Raw genomic sequence first — 16297 nt, 5'->3', positions numbered from 1 at the left:
GCTGAATAAAGCTGCCGTAAAAGCCTTTAAAATCTTCACAAAAGAAGAATGCAACAGTTTGGTGATGTCAGTGGGTTGCTTGCTTGATGCAGTTATTGCAAGCAAGGGATATGCAACCACATATTAAGCGTTATTTACTTCAAGACTATCTGTTGCAATAGTTTGGTCACTTAAAAAAATTGGGTCGTCTACCACCAAAGGTGCCATATTCCAAGTTGTTTAACACATCTTTTGATCTCAAACATAAATGTCTTCAGTGTATAGCAAAAAAAAAAGAGAGAGAGAGAATTGGCCTTGCTATTCCAATACTTCCAGATGGGGCTGTATTTTTTTACATAATCTAGTGACTTGCTTTCTAAATCTTTGTTCCTCCACCCATGTTCTAAACCCTTTTCCTCCCTCCCCTTTTCTGTGACTCAGTCTGTTTTACTATCACAGCCTCTGTGTGGCCTTTAAATGATCCCATTATCCACTACTGTCCTCTCCATGCTTGTGTCAGGGACATGCAGCAGCTGCTGGGTTTTGTAAATGCAGAGCTTTGTATACGTGATGACTTAATGGACCTGGGCTGAGTGTCAGCACGGTCACAGTGGCAGCAGCAGCCCAAAGCCACTGATTGAATTGGACCCTGACATTGCTCAGTCAGATTTCCTTATTACGGAAGGTTAGCAAGGGAGCGAGAGAACTGCTGAAGGGCTTTATGAACTTAATCGTGTGATTATGATTGAACACAAGCAGGGTTGTTTTGAGATGCATGTTTGTGCCCTGCTGTAATGTCCCATGACTCCATTTGAAAAACAGGAATAATGCAAAGCATGTGCTGGTTACTGATTACAGTTACTTTTGATATTGACTCCCCTCTTTGTTCAGGGACTCATTATTTCATTTCTGGAAAAGTAACCATGAAATTCAAAATTACCTTATTTTTTCCTTAAAATGGTACATTTACTCAGTTTAAACATTTATATGTTTAAAAAAATGTTATATTGTAAATAACATATGGGTTTCTGAGATTTGCAAATCATTGCATTCTGTTTTTATTTACATTTTACACCGTGTCCCAACTATTTTGGAATGGGGTTGTACATTGGACTTCTCATTAACAAGACATTGAATGTCTGGGAAATATTGAGAGTGAGGAAAGAAGCCCTTGCTTCTTATTTTTAGGAGCTAACACCAAAACCTGACCATTATCAGTTTTCCCTGTTAAATGCCATTGTAACTGTGTTATCAATGTCCTCCTCTGACAACAGTACAGCACACAACCACTAGCTTCTCACAGGAATAATGAAAATACAGCAACAACCAAGAAATGAGCACCAAAATCACTAAGCACATCACAAATATTTAATGCATTTGAGGGTGAAGATTTCTTTTAAGTGTAGACTGAAGCTAGTAGATATTAAATCTGTTCATGTCACCCACTGCTGGTCATGTGATTCACAGTTGTTTTGGTACCTTGTCTCGGAGAATTAATTTGCATCTCACACATTTATTCACATGTATTAAAAGTTCCAGTAGTAGTACAATAAGGAAATTATACTTGTTGAGACATGAAAGCCTTTCACACTGATTCTAGTTCAGTCATTTTTATCTTTAATTTAATTTTCTGCCCCGCTGTCTTTTCTTATGCAACAGATGGTGTGGCATTTTTTTTTTACTGAGTGTTATAGTTGCAATCAAAAGTATTCAACCCCATTGCAGATCAGGTTTATTGTCAAAATTTGCAGACTTTCAGCTATTTGCAATGAGCAAAACAAAAGCAATTCAAATAGCTCAACACAATGAATGCTTCAAGTGGTTTCCCCAAATTCAACTGAAAATGCAACTTATAATGATCTCTCCAGTTTCAAAATTATTCAAGCCCTTCATGGCAAGCATCTTTAGTACTTAGTAGAGCACCCATTTGCTGTTATGACCTGCTGCAAACGAGATGCATATCCAGACACCAGCTTCCTGAGAAATCTTATCACATTCCTCATGAACAACTGCCTCCAGTTCAGTAATATTCTTGGGTTTGCGTGCTGTAACCGTCTTCTTCAAATCCCACCAGAGATTTTCTATGGGGTACAAGTCAGGTGACTGTGATGGCCCTGTAGAATCTTCCGGGACGACTTCTGCAACCAAGCCTTGGTGGAATTTGAGGTGTGATTGGGATCATTGTCCTGTTGGAAGGTCCAGTGACGCCCAAGTTTCAGCTTCCTCACAGACGGCATGACATTTTCTCCTTGTGCTGTGCAGAAAGGTACAGGCTGACACAGAAAAACAATTGGGCCTACTGTTCAGTAACACACAGAATTCATCTAAAACTAGTATTTCCTGTTACTTCAATGAATCCATCTTGCCTTCCACATGCTGCAGGACTGAGTGTTTTTTGTTCATTCTTCTTCCTCCAGACATACCGCTTGATCCATCATGCCAAAAAGTTCCAGTTTTGTTTTATTGCTCCACAGATCAGAATACCAAAACTTCTGTGTCTTATTTATATGATTTTGAGCCGATTTTTCTTGTGCTTTTGGGTCAGTAGTGTTGTACGTCTTGGAGTTCTGGCATGGAAACCTTCTGCGCTTAGTACGCGCCTTACTGTGCTCACTGAAACCACAGTGCCTGTTGCCAGCAGGTCTTGCTGCAGGTCTTTTGCAGTCACTCGAGGGTTTTTCACAACCTGACTTCTCAGAAAATTGGTTGCAGCCATTGATAGTTTCCTTTTTCTGCCCCATCCAGGTATTTCATACATTTTTCGCCCCTAGCCAGTTCACGTGTTTCATTCATTTTCTGCCCCTAGGCAGTTCAGGTATTCATGTGTTCCAGCTCAAGCAAACCTAATGCAACTAATGAAGCCTTTGATTAGTTGCATCAGGTGTGCTTGAGACAACATTTGTTTAGAATATTTGTGCTCTTGTGAGGGATTCTATTCAGGGGGTTGAATAATTTTGAAACTAAAGAAAACATTATAAGTTCAATTCAATTCAATTTCAGTTGAATTTGGGGAAACCACTTGAAGCATTCGTTGTGTTGAACTATTTCAATTGCTTTTGTTTGATTTGTGCATTGCAAACAGCTGAAAGTCTGTAAATTTTGACAATAAACCTGATTTGCAGTGGGGGTTGAATAATTGTGATTGCAACTTTATATAAAATGTGGTTTGGATACAGACAGAAGAATATAATGAGGTGGCTACTTCACTGATTCCATTTCTGGTAGATCCTCTCCTGCTGCTTTTTCTTAACATGGTGGTGGTGGTGGTGTGTTTTTGTTTTTTTTTGCTGTCTGATAAAGAAATTTGGCACATGGCCCATGACAGTGGACCTGATGCTTTATGTGGAGTCCTGATGTGAGGGTGAGTCAACTAACAGAGCCAGCAGGAAAAGTGGCCATGACTGAAGCGTACCATCTCAGTAATGAACTGTTTTGGAGCTACTGTCACGTGTTTGGATGGATAAACAGCATCTAGAGCTTGTTTATCTGAATGATGCAATTGGAAATCGCATTCATATCAATAGCAGTTGATGTGCTATAACCTGTACCACACCACTGAGACAGTGAAGTCCAGTTCAGTACAGATAAAGAGGGAAGAGTCTTCGACTGAACAAAATCAGCTGCTTGATTTCCCTCAGCTCGTAGTTTGCTTGCGCTCGTAAAGGAGACTAAAGTCAGTCAGCAGACAAAAAAGAAGATGAAAGTAGCTGCAGCAAAGCGAAGGGAAGAATACAGATGGTTCTGTCACATCACCGCATCACATACTGAGGAGAGTATGTGTGTGTGTGTGTGTGTGTGTGTGTGTGTGTGTGTGTGTGTGTGTGTGTGTAACTGAATTTAGGGATGAGTTCCAGCAATAAAGGCAACATCTTGATTTTTAATGTTCCACTCTTTAACTTCCACTATTTATTTTTATTCTTTTTTTTGTACTTCATAATTTCATTTGTTCATTGGCAAGATGCTTGTAATAATAGTAAGTGAGACAAGTGGCAAGCACGTGACTGCATGTTTGCCACAGGTTGTTAATTTGCTTGTGCTAATGACTTTGTCTTGTGGTGGTGCTGCCATCTCCACCCTAATCTAATTAGCAGGCTCAAATCGTGTTATATTTTTTCATGTTTGCCCGTCGTTCATACTTCTCGGTACAGTGGAGTTTTAGCACTCTCATGGCTTCATAGCGAACAGCTTTGCTTAACAAATGAGGTGCAGGCAGTTACCAAGGATACTGATTCTCCTCCGCTTCAGCACGAGTGGCGAACCTTTCAGAGGCGAAGTCTTCTCTCACTCCCTCCCTCTCTTTATATCTCTCTTTGATTCTCTCCTTACCTTTTGCAAGCTTTTTTTTTACTTTCCTCTTTCCCTCTCTTTCACCTTGTCTCAGTCTCTCTGGATCAACACAATTAAAAATAGAGCTCTTTACTCTCATTGTCCACGTTTGATTATAACAATACACAAAGAGGACATTTTATCCAATGGGCAGAGTGAGACAGAGAGATGGGGGAGGGGGGGATAGGATTTGATCATTGCAGAGATGAGACTAATGACAGTGTCATATTAATGTAAAATATCTGATTTTATTTGTCTATTTCTATTCTATTTTACCTCAGGTTGGGATTCTACATGGGAACAGTACTGTACACTGTGTAAGACGTAGTACTATGTGTCACTTGGCTCCTAATAGATAGATTTTATTTTACACTATTACTTTGCATGTGAGTGACAAACGCCTTTCGTAAGGGCTTTAAGCCCTTATGCAGAAGGTTACTCCTCTGAAACCCCATAACACAATAATGAGGTGTGAAGCTGCAGATTTATCAGCAGGATATACTGTAGCCATTATGAACTTTCTGCCTGTGGACAAATCCTCTCCTCTAGCACCAATACAGACACAGCCTTAGATCAGAGTCATAGAGGGCAAAAGAATTTGGATGAATCTGAATTTGCCTGATTTTGTCTTATATGTGCTTGTTTTTTACGAAAGGTTCTGAACCCGATGGGCTGGGATGCTTTCGGCCTTCCTGCTGAGAATGCTGCCATCGAGCATGGCCTCAACCCTGAACACTGGACTAAGAGGTATCTGTATATGCTCTCTCTTCTCAGTGGCTTTGTTTGTATTTTTAATACCCTGTTTGTCATACCATGGATGCTTGTGCAGCATTGTTGGCTTTGATAATATTTGTAGTGTGTGTGCGCGAATGTATTTGTATGCTCATGTACATAGAAAGAGGTTGAATATGAGACAGCGTTACTCCTGATTGCAAATCTATAATAATAGAAGTGTTCACTCTTCTCTGACCTTTTCTCCAAATCTCCATACTCTCTCTCTCACACACACACTCTTTGTCATTCTCTTAGACTGTTGTGTGTAATGCATGCCCAGGGATGTCATTTAGGCTAGTGTAATGAGTGCCACAGTCTTAGGAAGGATCTATGTATAAGCAAATGCTGATAATAATGTATACAAACACGCAGGTAGCATGAGGAATCATCCACCTACACACATCAAGCCATTGGGTCTTTGCCAGTCCCTGACCTTTACTTTACATTCTCACTCTCCCTACAGTAACATCCAGTCCATGCGGGAGCAGCTGAACAGCCTGGGGCTGTGCTTTAATTGGGACAGGGTGAGTAGGGAGAAATCTGACACGTGTGTGTTCCTCCATAGGTGAGGAGCCACAATGCTTTCAGTACAGTCTGCTAACCTTGCATAGATTTCATCACCCCATCTATTGACTCTGAAGCTCTAAGTTAATGTTGCCATGATGCTTCCTGAGGCACATGTTTGTGAAAGTGACTGGTTACCATGTGAACAGACAGCTGGTATTCCCAGTACTAACAGAAATAATGTCCCATTCTTCCAGAGCTGACACCTCGCTTTACTTGGCACACGGAGGGAGAATATGTTTATTTTAGTGATATTCATGCCAGCACTGTGTCCTGACTGTACTGATTTACGTTATTGTTTCCATGTGTGAAATAACTACAAAAAAAGATCAAACTTTGTTATTAATTTGATCAACACTTTTACATGCACTTAAATAATCTCATAAACTGTTAATGTAAAAACTCTTGGTCTGTGTGAGTCATTCGATAATCAGATTCCGTATTTTCACTACAAGTAGCAAAGCTGCTACTTTAACTACATTTCCCACTAGTGAGGTGGTCGCTTGTGTGTAGTTCAATTATTATATTGATCATGAAAAAGAAGCATTTTTGTGAAATTGGCTGCCAACAAATCAGCTGTGAAGTCATATTTATTTGGAAATTTATGTGGTTATCTTTTTTTCCTTGTCTGGTTATGTTTGTCCATATGCACAGATGTAGAAAAATGTAACATAACACCGTGCTTTTTAAAAACCAGATTTCTTGAAATCTGATAACAGCTTTAATCTGGTATAATATATTAAGGTAAGCTGGTTACATGACCATATGAATAATCTACTAACCTGCTAACTCCTGTTACATGGGTTGCACAAGCACTCATTATTTAAATGAAAACATGATTGAAGTTGCTCAGAAATCAATTTTTAATTCCAATCTACTGGCAGGAAGTGACTACTTGCTTGCCTGACTATTACAAGTGGACACAGTACTTGTTTGTGAAGCTTTATGAAGCAGGACTGGCCTATCAGAAGGAGGTAAGTTATGATAGCAGTCTGTCTGAACGTGAGGTGTTACCAACACAGATGTATTCTTTTTTTTTTTCTATTCAGATGAAATCTTTTAACTTTTAAAGCATAATTATAGTTTTGAAAAACAAACTGTACTCCAAACACATATGTAGGAGTAATAGAGAGATGCCACAGAGGGGAGTTGGCATAAACACTAGCAGTCAGAATTTGGTCACATGGCTCATAGGGGGATTTTACTATTTTCTGCTATTTTAGAATAAATAAATAAATATTTTAGATTCTTAGCAGCATTGGCATCTTCTTAACCAACGTCATGAGGGAGCTTCACCCAAGAGGCTTTTTAAAATACTTGTTTATGGATCCAATTTAATTTTTAGCCAAAACAAAGCTTGTTGTAAGTAAAGCTACTGTACATAATGCATTTTGATTCTGAAATATATTTATATATGGGTATTAACATCACTATTTACATTTGTTTTAATAAACAATTTTAACCCTAAACTTTTTTAAAAATATATCTTTGACAAAGAGAATTATATATTTAATTTAATATTTAAAAAATGAAGAAAAAATTACATTGCTGGGAGCAAGAGAGAGAGCGAGGGACACATGGTGAAAGTGTGAGTTTCTGTCCTCCGAGACATAGTGTGTTGTTTACAAATTAAGAGAATGTGGTGGGAACATTGGACAGAACCTACCTACTAGAACATAAGGGACTATTGTCTGAAAAATAAACATTGAGTTTTTTGTATAATATCCAGCAAGCTTTCCTGTGATTCTGTTTGTCCCTGGTTTGAGGTTCAGACAGAGCTGTGTGAAAGTGTGCTTGTGTGGTATGGAGTGTGCCTGCATTAGTCAAGTGAAGTAGGCTTTATTGTCATTCCTCTCATCACATACAGTAACGGTATACATTATGTATATTAAATGTATATGTGAAATATGACAGACACTTGAAATCAGAGCCAGTAAAACATGATCTCTTCTAGTTTCTTCCGCCTCAAAGAAAGAGTGGGAAGCTGTTCTCTCCTGCCAGGCAGCATTTACATCCTTCCTGCATGCTGTGTTTCTTGCAGCTTTCCCTTGAGTGCTGTGACTTTAACTCCCCCAAGACATCATTGCATAGACACACATCTAGAATGTCTTTAGTTAGCTCACAGATCTTTGCTTACAGAGCGCTGAAATATAATTAATACCAGTGTGTGTGTTTCTTTAGGCGCTGGTGAACTGGGACCCGGTGGATCAGACAGTCTTGGCTGATGAGCAGGTGGATGAAAACGGCTGCTCATGGCGCTCTGGTGCCCATGTGGAGCAGAAGCTCCTCAGGCAGTGGTTCATCAAAACCACCAACTATGCCAAGGTGAGTTAATGCACATCCCAGCCACTTTCAGGCCTAAAAGAAACCTCAACTCAAAGCACTTCCTGGGGACAGAACATTTGTAGTGTTTTAGGGAGCCTGCATTTAACAATATTTAAGACTTGTATGTCTATATTGTGCATGATGATCACAGACATTAATTTTTCCCTATGCTGAGAGAAAACCATATTTACTATAGACATATCTTGGACATAGATCATCATTAAACATTTAAAATGTCACTATATGATGAACAATATAGAATACATTTGTAGAAGAGAGTATGATGACGATTTCTAATCTTACTATCTGGTGTTGCCTAAAAGAGTATGAGGAATAGAGTGCTCCTCTGTGATTTTATTTCCATCCACCTTGGCCATGTCAGTATTTTCTCTCTCCCTCCTCCCCTGAAAGAATTACAGACCAGATTACTTGCATTTTTCCAGCTCTGTAGTAGTCAAATATTTTAGACACATTTATACTGCACCTTTTTTAGCAAATGCTACATTTTGCATTGAAATTTTTTTTTGACTGCTGCTACTTGCTGTATTTAGTTATCTAAGGCATATATCTGTATGAAACACTTCCTAAATAGAGAAAGCAGAAGACTGTGTGATCTCGTAGGCTGATTAAAGGGGCTATTGTAATGGCAGTTACAGGTAGAAAGCCACTTCATATTCTAGCAATCGTAAAAGAACAGGCAGTTGCATTGCTCTCATCTCCTTAAAAATCTAACCATACTTTCTGCCAAATAAATAAATATCGTCATGATTGACCCTATTTTCTCTAGGGCAGTGGTTCTCAACCAGGGGGCGCGGAGAGATCAGAAGGGAGGGGCACAAATTTTTTCAAGAAAAAAACAGACAGGACATCATTTGGGTACTCGGTGTATTTTATTGCTTTTCAAATAGAATGTGCATAAATGGAAAACTCCACGTTTTCTCTCCCTCTGTATTTTCTTTTTGCTGGGAAGAGGCGGAGTTTAGCCTGCCTTTTATCTAGCTGTCAGTGCAGACCAGTGTTGCCAACTTAGTGACATTTCAGACCCCTTTAGCGCCTTTTTTTTTTCTTTAAAAAAACAATTGCCTAGCGACTTTTTGGACAAACCTTAGCGACTTTCTGTTTTATGTCGCCAGTACCGTCCTGCAAGTGCGAGGACAGATATAATATATATATATATATATATATATATATATATATATATATATATATATATATATATATAAAATAATGCGAGGACAGATATAATATACTGAAACTACTGAAAGCCCCCCCCCCCCCCGCCCCATCCGTTTAATCGAAAAAATAATCGGCCAACTAATCGATTATGAAAATAATTGTTAGTTGCAGCCCTACAATACATCAAATAATGCTACAAATTTCAAGGAACTTCACGGGGACTTTAAAAGTCAAATTAAGGTTTACATTAATCAGTAAATTTACATACACTTCATGAGCATGAGAAGGATACAAAAGTTTTGTTTTTTTTTACCATTTTTGAACACCAAATTTCTTGTGCAAATGTTCGTTTGAATGACTAACGAATAAATCTGTCCGTGTCCAGCTTGATAAATGTGGCACAATGTTTGCTAAATCTGTCCTTATGTAGTTTTATCCAACTTTCAGACACAATAAAAAAATCTAGTTATTCACACTTTATTTAGAAGTGTATTTAAAAAAAAAAAAGTAATTCCATCTCTGAAAGTAGGAAAGATACAGATTTAGAGATTAATTTACAAATACATTTGTCTGAAGAATTCATGGTGGTGTTCTGCACTTATTTCACATAAACATTCAGGGTTGCCCCCAAGTCTCCTTAGACTTCTATTGTATGTTTCAAGTAAACTTTTCTCAGGGCAGGAAAAATGTTGAAATTCTTGTCTGTGGTAATTCCACATATACTGTTATTACAGATACAATGGATGGTGATTTGGTTGGCGAACAAAAGTATTCCTTTAACTTTTACTACCCGACTATATTCAAAACTACTCTCAATCGTATAGCAAGGACATGTTTGATTCTTGTCTGGAATTTGTTCTGGTTTTACTGCAATTTCAGCTCCTAAGGACTGTAGTTTAGGACAGATTATACTGATGCAGTGTTCTGTGCTTTGATTTAAAAAAAAAAAATTGAGGACCGTGCAGTTAGGGTTTCACAAAACTGCTGAAAGATTGTGAAGCATTCTATTGGCCTGAGATCAACCTGGCTGTTACAGAGACCTGTCGTGTTATAGCGCTCTGTTCCTGCTATGCGTTTTGAACCGTTGTAGTTCCAAATTGGAACACAGCATTGGTGTGATTTTGTCTCTCAGTGGTCAAGCAGCCAGTTTCACACATCTTAATTGACCATATTTATCCTTTGCCAATTTTAAATTGGGAAGTGGACTTATGCTTCATGCTACTAATGTCACCTTTTTATGAAGTGGTTCCTCTGATGAACATTAAAGCTGGAGCTGTTGGATGTAATTTTTCTCTGTGGCATAAAAACAGAAACTAGATTTCATTTTGTCTGTTATATTAGAAAAAAAGATGGGCAGACAGCTAGATAAGCTCTGTGTGGTTTGCTAGAAGAGAAAAATATAAACTTGGTATATGACATATTCCTCTTTTGGCCTAGTTGCAATGTTTGAGAACTCTATTGTAACTCTAAAACCTTGAAAGGCCTGTTCTGTTCCTGTCTATCCTGTTTTGAGTTGCTGTTCAAGCATCAGGTGTGGTGATTTCACAAGCAGGCAAAATCCTGCCTTTTTTAAAATTCTAAAAGGTTTTTCAACCTACTGACAGATAGAACACCTACAGAAGGTTTCAAAACTTTATTTTCTCTATTTCAACAAGTTGTTTCACAGTAACTGGTCTCATAAACAGAAAACACATTACTCTAACACATGAACTAAATTCTGAAGATTAAAGTAAGATTTCTTAACTTATTGAATGTTATTCATTCATATTAACAGAAATAATTGACTGAATTCTAAAAAAAATCTCCTGTTAGGCTTCACATTCACTCACCACAAACAAAAGCATTTCTACTTTATCATTGAACATCCAATTGGTAATATATAACATAAACTTTGTTTTATATTAACATTAGCTGGATATGAAATATAGTACTCTACAAATGTATTTTTTGTGCAATATATACTTTTTTTGTTAACTCATCTTCATTTAAATCTTTTATCAGTGTACTGGTGCTTTAATTCAGCGCAAGCAGCGTGGCAAAAAAAATTTAACTCGACACTGAAACTTGCGCTTCACTGCTGCTCACTTCCAGTGTAAAATTTTAGCAGTGCAGAGCTTACAGACTGCAGTTTTGTTGTCATTTTCTTTACACACACCACGAAATTGATGTGTTTTCCCGACCTCTTGTGATTGACAGGATATAATCTGCCCTGATCATCGGATGTTTTTAAACTATCGGCCGATAGCATGAAATATAGCCTTTATCAGCCTATACATCGGTGTATCTCTAATTAATATTAATTACATTTATTGTAAATAAAATCAGCTTGAATGAAATCCACATCATTTTTTAAAAACATAATCATTACAGCTGAGATATTTGTTTTAATGATGTTTTATTTACTTATTTATGTTTCTTGCTTCTGCATGTGATGTTTGTTGATGGGAATTTGTTGTTGGGCATCCATCTAAATCTGTCCCAGGACTTAGAAAGATAAAGCCTTCCATAACCTATGTTACCTTGGGACGTGTTGCTTTCTGGTGTGTTGGATGTGTAAAATCCATTCCTGTTTCATCAATAGCAGCATTTCCCCAGAAGTACTCGCACAGGCTAGGCTTCTTCACTGAACTGAAATAACCGTGCTCTGGCTGAATAATGGATAAGTGGATTAGTGTGGATTTTATACTGCCAATCAGTACTTGTTCCTGCAATCACATACAGAACGGTGAGTCATACAGGTCATCTCTCTTTCAAGCAGCACTGTTCGAGTTGTTCTGCTTATGAGTTCTATACATTTGCCTCCTTTTGTTGCTTTGTGTTAAAACGACCCTGTCCTCCTCAGCTCCAGATCTTTCCGTCTGAAAGAACCCGCACAGCAGCCTGCTGATTTGACTGGGTCTTGCTGATTGCGAGTGTAACAGGATGTCCTCAACGTATAGATATGAGGCTGGGATTCCATAAATCTCAGCTAGGATACTTTGTCAATGAGTGGCGCCAGTTCTTTCAAATAACAGGGTCTGAATTACGTTAATGTCCCATCCTGACACTGAGTATCATTTTGGGCCTGAAAAACTGAATCACTTTTTGACTGGATTTGATTTATTTTCCAGTCTGATCCACTGATGTTTTTGTGCTGTGAATGGATGTGATTTTTAGATTTAGATCAATTTTTTATTATTTCAATCATATGCTAATTATTATATCAAAGAGAATAACAACAAAGAAGTTATCTGCATACATCTACCCTTTAAACAGCTTCTGCAATCAATTTAATAGTCTGAATTTGAGTAATGTTGGGTATTGTTAATTATTTATTATCTTATTAAAAATGCGGAAATGGGATCAGTGCAACTGTAAATTGACCTCGTGGAGGTCCTTTTCTTTCAGCGTTGTACTGAGGCTTTCTTTGGAATTCTCTTCCATGTGCTCAAATGTTAACCTTCTCATTGTGTAGGAATGGTATTAGAATACAACTCTGCCTTTATTATGATGCTGACAGGTAGAGTCAGTTTTATTAGAGTAGACTGATGTTGTTTTTTTGTCAGACATATGGTGTTTTCTGTGTCTGCTTTTATTTTCCAAACACTAGAACTATATATCTGTGTTATGTGGATGTTTTTCTCTGTTGTCTCTTTGTCAGATGTTTGGCATGTCAAGGTGGGCCAGTTTGTTCCTGTGATTTCACAGATCTTCTCATTTGCACAGTGTGTGCGTGTGTGTGTGTGCTGTGTGTGTGTGTGCTGTGTGTGTGTGTGTGTCACAGTAAGTATAGTTTGCAGGGTGAGGGAGAAATAAGGGAAGTATCATTACTCACTTAATGGTCTGAGCACTCACTATTCAACCACATTAATTTGTGTGTGAGTGTGCGGGTGCTATTAAAGAGACGTAGACACATGCGTACAATCTTAAAGTATGGATTAAAAAAATAATACTGGCCCTTGATGTAGTAGAAGACACTGCTGGCATGTATGTTGATAACTGAGGCTGAAAACATACTATTTTGTCAGTTTTATACTCCACAGAATGGATTGATCAATCAATGTATTAAACCAGCTCTCCATGACCCACAAGCCCAACAGTACACTATAAATGGTTTTCTCCTTAAATATGTTTTATTTAAAAGTATACTCTAGCAGAGTGGAGAGAACAGAAAACGTGTTGACCCATATCAAGTCAAGTCTGCTTTGTCATGATTGTTTGTCATCATCACAGACAGATTAGGAATGAAATATGTCTCCCTGTAGGCTACATTTAACAGAAAACTGTAACAGACAGGAGGATTGGTACTCTAGCAGTAACAGACAGTGCATTTAAAAAAAAATACAGACAATAAACTGTACAATAAACACTATACAACAAGCTCTGTGTACAGTAAATATTCGCAGAGATGTAAACTGTGTAAGCATCAGTAAGAACTTCTAAAGTGACTTATGCTTGTGGACAGTACTCAATAACAGAAGAGCAGTTGTTAAATTATGTTGATAAAGAAATATGCAAAATACTTCAAGGCCAGAATTATTACAGTGTAACAATTAAAGTTTTAGAATGAGCCAGACATGCAAAAATGTCTGTCTGAATAATGTTTTGTGGAATCCATGTAGAATAAAAGTCACATGAATGTCTATGTCAGCAGTACATAACTACATATTCATTCTTCTGAAAGAGTGGTACCATCTCTCAAAGAAGTTCTACAGTTATACAGATCTTGATTCAAAAATGACTTTAACTGAAGAATTTTTGAAAGTGCTCTATAAAAAAATACATTTCACATAAACATTAATTGATTACCGAAGACCTACCATTAAACATCCACTGTAAGTGAATTTTGAGACGTTTCTGTTGTTTTCTCAGTACAGGAAAATGTATAGAAATTATTGTCTGTGGTAATCACACATGTACGATAGAGCACATTTTCCCCAGCCATTGTGCACTAATCCACTAGGAGACGTACACTTCTCCTCCATCTGACATCCCTAGATGAACTCTTTTGCCCCACTACTTTGTGGTTCCGTTCAGTATATTTCTATAGTGCTTAATGGCTTTGTGTTTCCAGACAGTTTGTGCTATCGGATGTTTGTTGAAAATCCCAACTGAAACCGCTTTATAAGAAAGTGTGGATGTCTTTCATTTAGAAAAGGACATAGATCATACATTGTGCTTCGGGTTCAAGGCCTCTGAGGCTGGCTTAATTTGTTTTTGACACCTGATGTGCAGCTCAGGTGCCTGTGTGGCCACATGGCCAGATTCAGCTCTGACTGAATAAGATGTGAGAGGTCTACTGAGTTACCAATTTTACCATTACCTTTGGTGAGTCAAGTAGTCAATTATACGGTATTTATCCAGCTAGTCAAACTCTATATACAGTGAATATAAAAAGCCTACACACCCCAGTTAATATTGCAAATGAAGCCTAGATAAATCAAGTCAGATCTTTCTGTACCTTTCCATCATGTCATATAGCAGCCAACAAAATTGAAGTGAACAACAAATAGAAACATTTTAGGGAAAAGAAAAAAGAATAACCTGGTTGCACAAGTGTGTACACCCTTTAATAATGGGGCATGTGAATGTGCTCAGAATTAATCAATCACATTCAAACTCGTGTTCAAAAGTAATTATCATACAGCTGCCATCTATGAAGTGATTCTGATTAGCCCTAAATAAAGATCAGATGTTTCTGTAGGATTTTCTTGACATCTCTGTTTCATCCGAGCGCTGAATCCATGGGCTGCGAAGAACTTACAAAGCATGTAAGGGATCTTATTATCAATAGGTATTAATCAGGAGAGGGTTACAAAAGAATTTCCAAAACATTACAATACAATGGAATGCCGTGAGGGTCATGATTAACAAGTGCAGAAAATGGGGCCCCAAAATGTCATTACCAAGAACAGGACTTCCCTCAAAAATTGAACAAAAAAACAAGACAAAAAATTATCAGAGAGGTTGCCAAAATATCCAAGGCAACATGTTAGAAGCTAGAGGAACATCTGACAAGTAACTGTTCTGGTTCTTGTATGTGACAACAATCTGTAGTATTGTTTGCATGCCTGGGGTATTGGGTAGGGTGGCTAGACAGAAGTCATCTCCAGACTAAATCATCCCAAACCGTATGGCATAATGTGTTAAGGTCTGATAAGACTAATGTAGAACATTTTGGGCATAATTCTAAAAGAATGTTTGGCACGAAAACAAGACCGCTTATCACCCAAAGAACACCATAACCACAGTGAAGCATGATGGTAGCAGCTTCATGCTATGCCTCTCTTCAGCTTTGAATGGAGCCCTCAATCCTAAATTATCCCAAACTATGTGGCAAAATGTGTTATGTTCTGATGAGACTAAGGTAGAACATTTTTGGTATAATTCTAAAAGATATGTTTGGCATGAAAACAATACATTATATCACCCAAAGAACACCATAACCATGGTGAAGCTTGATGATGGCAGCATCATGCTATGCTTTTCGTCAGCTGCGACTGGGGCTCTAGTCAAGGTAGACAGAATCATGGATAGCTCCAAACACAAATCTATTCTGACACAAAAAACCTGCAGGCCAGTGTGACATAGCTGAAGATGAAGAAAAATTTCACCTTCCAGCATGATATCTCAAAGCACAAATTCAAGTCAACAAAGGAAAACCTGTAGAATGACTTCGAGAGGGCTCTGCACGGGAGATTTGGAGCATTTTTGCAAGGAAGAGTAGAATAAAATTGCCAAATCAAAATGTGCTAGGTTGGTAGACTTTTACCCAAACAATGTATTAGGTAAGGGGTTTGCACACTTGTGCAACCAGGTTATTGTAATTGTTTTTCTTTTCCCCTCTTAAGCTTATCTGTTTGCCACTTCAATTTTGTTGGTTGCTATATCACTTTAAAGGAGCAAAATGATTTGACATGGTTTGACTTTGTTTCATTGTTCTACAACAGGGGTGTGTAGACTGTTTATATCCACTGTATATAATTTATACTTATGGATAAGCACAGCTGGGTGTTTTGTTAAAATTGTTGGAAATGAAGAGACCAAACTATTCACTTGAGGACTGAGGTTTTGTTATATTTCGTTAGATTTTCTTGGTTATTGGCAATGTGAAGAGAAATACAATGATATATCGATATTATAAAATGGTAAAAAAAAAAAATAAAATACCCAT

The 16297-nt window shown here is 37.8% G+C and overlaps 1 protein-coding gene across 1 annotated transcript in view; it reads left to right on the top strand.

Annotated features, from left to right (window-relative positions):
* lars2 (leucyl-tRNA synthetase 2, mitochondrial) overlaps positions 1–16297 on the top strand; it is a 55873-nt gene that overhangs the window by 9168 nt on the left and 30408 nt on the right. Inside the window, exons 4-7 of the mRNA XM_053633867.1 lie at positions 4961–5052; positions 5543–5603; positions 6528–6617; positions 7825–7968. Coding sequence (XP_053489842.1) covers positions 4961–5052; positions 5543–5603; positions 6528–6617; positions 7825–7968 — 387 coding nt within the window. The remainder of the gene's footprint in view (positions 1–4960; positions 5053–5542; positions 5604–6527; positions 6618–7824; positions 7969–16297) is intronic.

The sequence above is a fragment of the Ictalurus furcatus genome, chromosome 1, assembly GCF_023375685.1.
Source record: "Ictalurus furcatus strain D&B chromosome 1, Billie_1.0, whole genome shotgun sequence".
Classification (NCBI taxonomy): Eukaryota; Metazoa; Chordata; class Actinopteri; order Siluriformes; family Ictaluridae; genus Ictalurus; species Ictalurus furcatus.
This window is presented reverse-complemented; position numbering and strand designations above follow the sequence as displayed.